The 9,976-nt window shown below is 37.1% G+C and overlaps 1 protein-coding gene across 3 annotated transcripts; it reads left to right on the top strand.

Moving 5' to 3' along the window:
- Nucleotides 1-715: 715 nt before the first annotated feature.
- On the top strand, nucleotides 716-9,034 carry tmprss2 (transmembrane serine protease 2). Of its 3 annotated transcripts, none has more exons than XM_063894376.1 (14): nucleotides 716-838; nucleotides 1,698-1,745; nucleotides 1,855-2,053; nucleotides 4,380-4,472; nucleotides 5,128-5,244; nucleotides 5,331-5,460; nucleotides 6,214-6,330; nucleotides 6,461-6,501; nucleotides 7,302-7,470; nucleotides 7,601-7,773; nucleotides 7,885-7,977; nucleotides 8,127-8,269; nucleotides 8,508-8,660; nucleotides 8,830-9,034. In XM_063894376.1, the coding sequence occupies exons 2-14, from the start codon at nucleotides 1,710-1,712 to the stop codon at nucleotides 8,836-8,838; spliced, it is 1,473 nt and encodes a 490-aa protein (XP_063750446.1). In that variant the 5' UTR covers nucleotides 716-838; nucleotides 1,698-1,709; the 3' UTR covers nucleotides 8,839-9,034. The 3 variants fall into 3 exon arrangements, with proteins under 3 accessions (XP_063750446.1, XP_063750445.1, XP_063750444.1); XM_063894375.1 differs by lacking the exon at nucleotides 716-838 and adding an exon at nucleotides 1,373-1,556; XM_063894374.1 differs by lacking the exon at nucleotides 716-838 and adding an exon at nucleotides 1,375-1,485.
- The last annotated feature ends 942 nt before the right edge of the window (nucleotides 9,035-9,976 follow it).

Below are 9,976 nucleotides of genomic sequence, written 5' to 3'. Positions count from 1 at the left end.
TGACATAAAACATAAGGTGCAGATTAAGCCATTTCTTTGTTGTGTACTTTGCACGCAGAATAATTATGACATTTTCTAGCTGGACACTAGATGGTGCCACTTAACCAGCAATGTTGTAGGATATAAATTCATTTGGTGTGGCTCTTATTGCCTTTACACTTCAGATTTAAAAAGCTTGATACAATTGTTTTCTGATGTTTCTAGTAAACATATATATTATGTTGTTTTATGTTATATTGTTAAACTCAATCATTTGTTGTTAAAGAGTAAAAGGTTTTAGCTGCTTACTAAGAACAACGCATTTTCAAAATCTAATGTATCAGATACGGGACATAAACAATCACAATTGTCAACAATCTGGAAAGATGGGTAAGGGTGAAATTATTGAGTGATCTGGATGAACTAGTCCAAAAGGTTAGAAAAATATACACTGAAAGGATTTTTTATTTCTGTATGAAGAATTTATTCTATTCTTTGATAAAAAGCCAAACAAATATGTGATCTTTTTAAATCACCTCAACAGCTTACTATCAGGTGCCAGTGGAAACACATATTATTGCAATGCTTTATTATCCATACCCTTCAAAGGCCTATATGTTAAAACACATCAAAAGGTCGAGGTGTGGTTGTCCTTTGTGTGTTCCTCAATGGCTGTCACTTCTCGTTCCTTTCTATTCCTGCCAGTTAACACAGGGAAACACTAGTTAAACATTCACAGGGTCTGAAAGTCCTTCTACCAACGCTATTTTAAAGGCTACTTATTCACATATTTGTTTGGACGTTACTGATTAATGAGCGGACATTATTCTTTAGGAGGATCAACAATAGCAAGTGCAATGTAAGAACACCGTTTTTTATGCCTTTTCACTCAACTACAAGCTTTTATTCCATATTTGAATGGCAGCTTTCAGTTTGATCAACAAGCAGTGAGCGCCTGTTACATGTTAACTTGTTTTTGTAGACAGCAGTGCATAACATTTTCACTACTTGGTAACTTTTACTAGACAGGTTTCGTAAATGTCCAATTGCACAAACTGTTCTTTAAAATCAGAAAGAGTTGCTAGTTGTGACAAACGAATGTCAATATTGGTGCATAATGTTCCCATACACCTATACAATATGACATACAAGACCATAAAGAATGCAAGTAACAGTATATCACACAGCTGAATTTAGTTCTGAAATCAGGTTTTCCTGTCACAAATCAAGTCTGCTCATTATTTTCACTTTATTCACCTTATCTTAAATCCTGTCTCTGGTCAGCAGAGAATGAGTATCGGTGCTTGCCTTCATTAATACCTGCTGCTTGCACATGTCATTTTGAAGGGTTGAATAAATCAAGTGGCACACAACAGGCTTGCAAGAGCACACAGTGCAGAAGGTGTGGCCATGGCTGTTCATTACATGGACGAATGGTCAGAAACAGGGAGAGGGGGACAGACAGGAATAAAGCGCTACGGGAATCCCAACATAGTGGCAAACCAAGTGTGTGAGCATTTTTGGCTGTATTTTGGACATTTCGAAAGCTTGTTTCTTGAAAAACCTGAGTACTTCTGGTATGTTGTGTTCATTTTATTCGTGTTTATGTTCGTTTTTGTTTGATAAAAATTGCTTTCAGGAATTCTACAGTTTAGGTACAGGACTTACGACCTGCAAATCATTAAATGTTCTTGTAATAACTGTATAACCTCATCAAGGTTCCCCAGTCTATGTCCCCAGGCAGTGTCAGCATGAATGATAATCAGGTAAGAAGTAAAGACAACATTTGTACATTTTTCATTGTTTTTGTATATTTTCAACAGATTTTTCATCTTGTGTTATCATTCAAATGTTTCTATTCCTATCTCTTCATAGTCCCAGGCCAGTTGTCCCACTTATAACAACTTAGGCTTTCAGCATGAGGAAGGGAGACCTCCATCAGAAGCCCCCGTACAGGGTCTTTACCCTTACCTTCCACAAGAGATCCCCAGCTATGTCGCTGTTTCTCCCAAAACCATCAACACCTACCACACTGCCCCCCCTGCAGCAGCACCTGACCCCATACCGAAGAAAGGTAATACATGATTATATTTTGTCTCCAGCCTGCATGTGAAGCAATGTGTAAAACAAATCTGTATATACAAGACAAAAATCCACTCTTCTCAACGTTCATATGATCATCATTAACTCGTATTTATTTTTACTTTACATACAGAAACTCCACTTTACTTAGATTAGGGAACTTTTTGATTAAGAAATGTAATTATTTCTTACAAAAGAAGGTTTAATTAATGAGAGACATAACCCACTCTTGCCTACTTCTTTTAAAATAAATATTTGGCTGCTGCAGTTTAGTTTTGTCTGGTATGATACATGATTATTGTTAGCAAAGAAAGTCATTATAGAAAACATTAGTAGTTGCTAATAATAAATTATAAATAAATCCTTAACCAAAATAAAAAATAAAAAAAACTTTACAAAGATGCACAAGTCAGAATCAAAGGAGGGTCAACTAGTAAATGCTTGTCAATACCTTGGAATAAAAATAATAATAAAAAAGCTTTATCCATGTAGCACTTTTTATAAACAGGGTGCAGCTTAAAGTGGTTTAACAATTTGGCTGACAACACAAGACAAACAGGAAATAAGACAATTATAAAACACAAGACAATTCAATTAAAGTGAAATGCTAAAACATATAAGCACACATCATGCAACATGTGTACAGTACGTGATACATACAGGAGAATAAGAAAAAGGTAAAATAGTCGTAATAATTAATACAACAACATAATCCAGAAGTTACAAACATACAACCTCATCAGAAAGAAATCAGAATAAATACAATGTTTTCATCTGTCATTTAAGAAAGTTGGCTGAGTTTGCCTCTTTAATATATCTGGGTAGGGTCTATAACAGTTTATGAGTGTAGTGGATATAAGCCGCCTTTCCAATTGTATTTTAGGGTACTTCTGGCATATTTAGAATCCTGCTGTTGAGGACATTAGGACTCACACAGAGACATTAACTGTAGAGAATCATTGGTATAAGAGGGTGCAAGACTAATAAGAGCTGTGTCTACCTTTTAAAGGTATTTAGTGAAGACAAATACCGGGGTAATGTTCTTCTTTCTTTTATTTTTGTCAGAGGCCTGGCAGTGGAGTGGTAATTTAGCCATGTTTTTTCAATTGACTTTTTTTGAATCCCTGTAAAAATGGCTTTACAGCAGTCCAACCATCTGCACTTCTGATGAAAGCATGAGCTTTTCAGGATCATGTTTATTTAATTTAAGAAGCACATTGGTGGAAGAAAGTTGATTCACTTACTTTGCTTATATGACACGTTATCCTCTGCTGGTGATACAGAACCCACTCTCCTGGCTGTAGCAATACAATTTCAGTAGAAGCAGATCAATTTTATGATTCCCTTTCTAAAAGATCACATCCCTTCCTGGCTTTGCTAAAGATGTCTAACGAGCCCCACCCCCTAAAAGAACTACTACACCTGCCATTGATGCTGTTAACAAATTAATCTTTTTTTTCAATATCAACACATTTTAACATTTAAAATGATGGCAGACGAGTAATAAGCTGAAACCCTGTTCATTGAATAGATTCTCTTTTCAGTAGAAAGAAACAAAAGTTGATTACTAGGCTGCTATTATTACTTGTTGTAATGTTATAGAAGATGTTATAGTTTTGAAGTATGTACACATTAGTTAGAAGTTAAATGATAATATAAAAGTTCAATCAATACAAAAGATTGAATAGTGTAAAATCAAAGTCAACTTTATTGTCAATCTTTCAGTTTGTGTGTACAAACAGAAAGCTCGAAATGCTGTTTCACACAGTCCCGAGTTATAAGAACTCGGGAGAGCAGGCCACTGTGTTTGCACGTGCCGCCTACGTTAGATCAGTGTTCAAACCAGCTCCCAAGTTTTGGTAAAACGTTTGAATTATATATAAACATCATTTAGGTAGTGGCTTTAATGTGTTGATGCTTTATTATGTGTTATACTGTATTTAATATATTTATTTCGTATTAATCCAAGTGTGATTGTGCAAATCTTAGTACCACTTTACAATAAGACTACTATAAAGGGTTTATGAATAGTTTGTAATTTATTTATTAATTAGGTTGTGAACACTTTATAAATCATTAATAAGCTTTTATAAGACACGAGATAAACAGAGATGCCAAGAAACATCAAGATGGATGGGGGGAGAATGTGTTGATGTCTGAAAACTATGTTAGAACTGTATGATTAATCAAGTGTTTACAACCTAATTATGAATCCTTTATAAGGGTAGTCTTATTGTAAAGTGGTACCCAAACCATTATTAGGATTTTACTTTCACTTGATCAGATTTATCAAGGCACTTTCTTGTCCTCCCTTGCAGGACGAAAGAAGTGTCCCTGGAGTCGGGTTCTGTGTGGCTGTCTGTGTGTGCTCCTCATCCTGGCTGTTGCTGGCGTCCTGCTCTGGTACTTCTGTGAGTTCTGTCATAACACGAAATTCATTTGATAAAGTACATTTACTCAAGTATTGTACTTAAGTACTATTTCAACATACCTGTACATGCTTGAGTATTTCCATGTTATGCTACTTTATATTTTACAACTCCATATGTAGACAAATATCTTCTTTTTACTCCACAAAAAAATATCTGACATACAATTATGAGCCCAGTATTAAAACAATAACAATAAAATAATATAAAATAATATTCTACGAAAAAATAAAAATGTAAAAACACACATTCTACATTTGTGTTACTTTTATCTTTGACACTTGAGGTACATTAGGTTATAATACGTTTGTACTTTTACTAAATGTACTCTTTGAATTCAGGCTTTTTCTTGTAATGAAGTATTTCAAGTCAGTAGTATTTCTAATTTTACTTAAGTTAAGGATCTCTACTTTTTTAAATTCCTTTATCATCTCGTCAGATTCCTCTGTGCTTTATTGTGTGTGTGTGTGTGTGTGTGTGTGTGTGTGTGTGTGTGTGTGTGTGTGTGTGTGTGTGTGTGTGTGTGTGTGTGTGTGTGTGTGTGTGTGTGTGTGTGTGTGTGTGTGTGTGTGTGTGTGTGTGTGTGTGTGTGTGTGTGTGTGTGTGTGTGTGTGTGTGTGTGTGTGTGTGCACGCAGTATACTTCCAGTGTTTACTGGGGAAGTCCTGCAGAAGTGGTGGAAAGTGTTTGAGCCCATCCCAGTGGTGTGATGGTGTAAAGGACTGTTCTCATGGAGAGGATGAGTCTCACTGCTGTAAGACATTAAAATCAACACACATAAATACATCCTGTCGGTCAGTATCATGATGGCTGAACAAAGTTGTCCTCTCTGAACCACAGTTCGTCTCCACGGGACTAACTCCCTGTTGCAGGGTTACTCCTCTGAGAGCCGCACGTGGATGCCGGTGTGTGCTCAATCCTGGGACGACAACTATGGCAGAGCAGCGTGTGAGCAGATTGGCTACAAAAGGTGCTCTTTGTCCCCTCTCTTTAGTTCTATATTTGTGTGCATATAATCCATTCAAATGTAAGAAAAGAAAATCTAATCCAATTAAAATAACAAAGAAAATGCACAGGTGTGTAAAAGGAACCTTCTAAACATTCAAATTAAAAACAAATAGCTTTGCTTGACACTCAATACAGTGGTACAGTGATGACATGATGACCCAGTAGTCAGCATTGTAAGGGCTCCCTCCACAAAGAGCAATGGGATTTTCCATTGGATTTTGGAATACTGCAGGAAATAATCTATTTGGCAAACAAAAGCTTACCTCATTTTCATATACAGTAACTGTAATTAAAATGAAAAAAAGAAAACTCGCTATGTTCTTTACGCGCGCTTGTGATGATGTCTGACTCAATAAAAATCAGCTCAGGACTTCTAGGTTTATAGCCATTAGATATTATATTGCTGCCTGACAAAATCCATGCTTAAATAACAATTATTCAATGTTTTCCTCGTGTATACTTTTCGGTAATGAAAACTAATACAACACATGATGCCAACACTTACCATTGAAAGCTAAATTATGGAAAAATAGCAGCAATGTAAATCAGAGACCCACAACACACATTTCATGGGATACTTGAAAACTGCTCTTCTTACATTGGGTGGATGGTTACAAATATTTGTTATAGCTGTAGTCCGAGAGGACCCTCCATCATACACACATCGTATGACTTGACTGTATGTGATCCCCCCTCTCTGATCCTGTATCTTCAGGCAGGACTATGTGTCCTACACTAAAACCAGTGCAGGTTCTCTGTCCTCCAGAGGATACATGAAGCTGCGGTCTGGCAGTACATATGGAGCACCTATACACTCACAGCTGACTATCAGGTACCCCCCCCCTTCACTGCATCATAACTTTGTACACAGGACACACTTTGTACAGTCAGAACTCCTAAGTAAATGTTAAATATCTTATTTGGGATATGGATAAACATTTTTGTCACTCTTTCTTTTGCAGCTCATATTGCACAGCTAGAGCAGTCAAACTTCGATGCATTGGTAAGCTATTGCTCTAATTCTAACATAACAACACTACTGTCATATGTATGTCATTAAATGCTATCTCTTAAAGCTCCACAGCTACTTTGCTTGAATTCTGAAACTGCACATAGTAGATTGTTACATTCTTTTTGTACTTTTTTGTATTTGTATTTTTTTCCTATTTTTTCCAAATATAACTAACTATACTTCACTTATGTATGCACAATTACGCAGCACATCAAATACCTTGTTTAATGCATGTTATGTTTAACCTAGTTGGCAATAAACCTGATTCTGATTAAATTAAGAGATATGATCGACACTCTTCTGAAAATGGGATTTAGGCAGCCAGACTGTGAGACCTCCTCAGGATAAAGGGTCAAAATCCACGGTGGCTGATCCGTGTGAACGCTCGAGGGAAGGCTGCAAGCACAAAGCGCTGCCAGAAGATCAAAAAACAACGGAAACTGGGACCCTTAAAAGTGTTGCGCGCATCTGGGACTGCAGCGCTTGTTGCATTTGACGATTATACAGTTGATCATTTGTCACTGTTGGCATAGCGTTTTGTATTTGCAGCATTTTGTTTATGCAGCGTTTTTAGTAGCTGCTCATGTTTCATCGAGTTGGTGAATGTTTTCTAAATGCTGCCCACGTTTTGTCAAGTTGGTAAAGATGCTTCTTCATTTGCATGTGTTTTGGCACATTTTCTTTGTAGCATGTTTGCACCTGTCGGCCACCATACAATGTCTTACGAAAGGAATTTGAACTTCAATTGAATTGTTTTGGAATTGTCTAAAACAATTTTCCTCTTGCCTCAGAGTGTGGAGTGAGTTCCGCAGACCCCAGAGCTCGTATTGTGGGGGGGACAGAGGCCGTGAACGGGGCCTGGCCGTGGCAGGTCAGTCTGCAAATCAATGGTCATCACGTCTGTGGAGGCTCCATCATCAGTCCGTACTGGATCCTCTCTGCTGCTCATTGCTTCCAAGAGTAAGCTTTTTTTATCTTATAAACGTTAAGGGTCCTTATGGCCGTTTGCTTTGTTTGTTCATATTTATTTATTGATTGCTTTATTATAAACACTTTTCTTAAGTTTGACTTTTTTTTTACCTCATGGCAGGTACTCCAATCCCAGGACATGGTTGGTGTACACTGGTGATGTCAGCCTGTTTCAGATGCACTTTGGCTCTGGCAAAACAGTAGAAAAAATTATAAGCCATGAGAAATTCGACACCAAATCTAATGACAATGACATTGCACTGCTAAAGCTAGATAGACCTCTGACTTTTACAAGTGAGTACTTGCCAGCAGAAGTCATATGATTCATTAAATTATATTTTTGAAACGTCAGCTTTAATAAGAGCAAAAACCACAACCCTTTACATGGACATGATTGTGTCTCAGGAAACGTGAAGCCAGTGTGCCTCCCCAATGTTGGCATGGACCTCTCTGAACATCAGGCCTGGATCACAGGGTGGGGAGCCTTGCAATCATCTGGTGAGGCTCTATGTCCAACACTGTATGGGAACAGTGTTTTTAATACGTTTTTTCAAACAACTATCCGTTTTTCAGATCAAACTTACAACAACATAAATTAATTAGCATTCATGACCAAAGTTGTAATTGTGATTATTCATTTCTCTCAGGGTCATCCCCTGACAGACTGAATCAGGCCCAGATCTCCATCTACAACAGAGATACCTGTAACAGCCCTCAGGTGTTGGATGGACAAGTCACTGAAACCATGATCTGTGCGGGAAAACTGCAGGGAGGAGTGGACACATGTCAGGTTAGTGACAAACAAACACACACATTACATTTAAAATATAAGGGACATGTTTATTTATGTATTACTTCAATGCTGGAGGATTACAACATGTTTTATCTGTCATGTATGATGTCGATCTGTCTACACTGTAAAGCCCCCCTGAGATACATGTATTTTTAGTATTAGGCTCTATAAATAAAAACATTCTTGATTTGAGACACACACACACACCTGAGAGTCTTCCTCCTGTGCCCTGCAGGGGGACAGTGGGGGGCCACTAGTGGTCAAGGAAGCCAATGTATGGTGGCTGGCAGGGGACACAAGCTGGGGGATTGGATGTGCCTGGAGGAACAAACCGGGAGTCTACGGAAACGTTTCCTACTTCATCGACTGGGTATATAAACACATGCAGGTAAATGATAATGCAATAGACATGTAATTCTCTGCAAAAATGTGATTTAAGAAATCCATTGTTGCTTAGCTAGTTATTTTAGTTTGTGGAGTTATAAAAAGACGCATAATGACTTGCAAATCTAGACTGGGGGTTCATATTTTCAATTCTATTTTTTGTATCTCCCCAGAATGAGTGACTGATTTCTCTGAAGAGGAGCTTCTGTCATTAATCAACGTTACTTACTTCATCACATACTTTGCACTTTAAATCGGAAAGGACTTATTGATCAGGAAGATTTCTGTTATACTAAACCGAAGGAGAAATTGGACGTTTGCATTTAGACAAAAATCGAATATTTATGTGTAGTAATAAAACACATTTTGTGGAAAGAGCTATGTTTCATTTGTCTTTTTTTGGGCAAGTCAGAGACTTTCGCAGAACAATAACTATTTTACACTCAGTTAGTCTTTTAACACAGTTGCGGCCAGATGTAATTATCTTTTGTGTGTGTCATATTTACAGTTTATTGACATGGGTGCACCTTCCTTGGCATTTATCAGTAATCAGATATTGACTCATATTACCAGAACAATATTTGAAGGTAAGTAGGTTACTCTGTCATGGACAATGAACAATAAAGTCTGCTCTATCAATGTCTACATCTGGTCACCTAATAGTCATGTACTGTTGAAGATACATCTGCAAAATATTTCCTTAATCTGTAATGTATTTATTTTCTTCATGGGTTTGTTCTTTCGTACTTTGACCAGCCTCCAAAATGGTCCCACTATCATGTGTCATATGCGTGATTTCCACTAGTTGTGACCAGGTTTTAAGTTTGTACTCAGCTCTAACACCAGAGGCGTTGAAGCTCACTCACCTCTCATGACCTGAATTGGATTTGAAAAAGTGTTTTAAGACAATTCAAAGCGCTTAAAAAAAAAAGAACAAAGAAAAGAAACATTAAAAGCATTAAGATAAGTGCAATAGAAACACATATATGAAGAAACGACATTTAGGTTCAATTTACAGCAGTCATTAAAACCAACAAGCATACAAACTCAACAAGATAAGTTGAATAGGAAAGTTAAAAATACAATAATTAAAGTTACAGTGAGATGTGAGCGCCAATGCTTTCCCTGCCTGGCTGCAAATGAACACAGATATTGTTTAGGATGTCTGATTGTCATAGATCTGAATTAATGAATATAGTTCGACTCAGGAAGTCCCTTTGGTGGCATGTCACTGAGACAAAGAAAATATCGGATTATCTAAAATGAGCTCCTTAATGATTTTAGTCATGAATCATACTTTTTAAATAAAAACAGTTGAAC

This window comes from Eleginops maclovinus, chromosome 11 (assembly GCF_036324505.1).
Source record: "Eleginops maclovinus isolate JMC-PN-2008 ecotype Puerto Natales chromosome 11, JC_Emac_rtc_rv5, whole genome shotgun sequence".
NCBI classification, from domain to species: Eukaryota; Metazoa; Chordata; class Actinopteri; order Perciformes; family Eleginopidae; genus Eleginops; species Eleginops maclovinus.
Note: the sequence above shows the minus strand (reverse complement) of the source record. Positions and strands in the feature narration are given on the sequence as shown.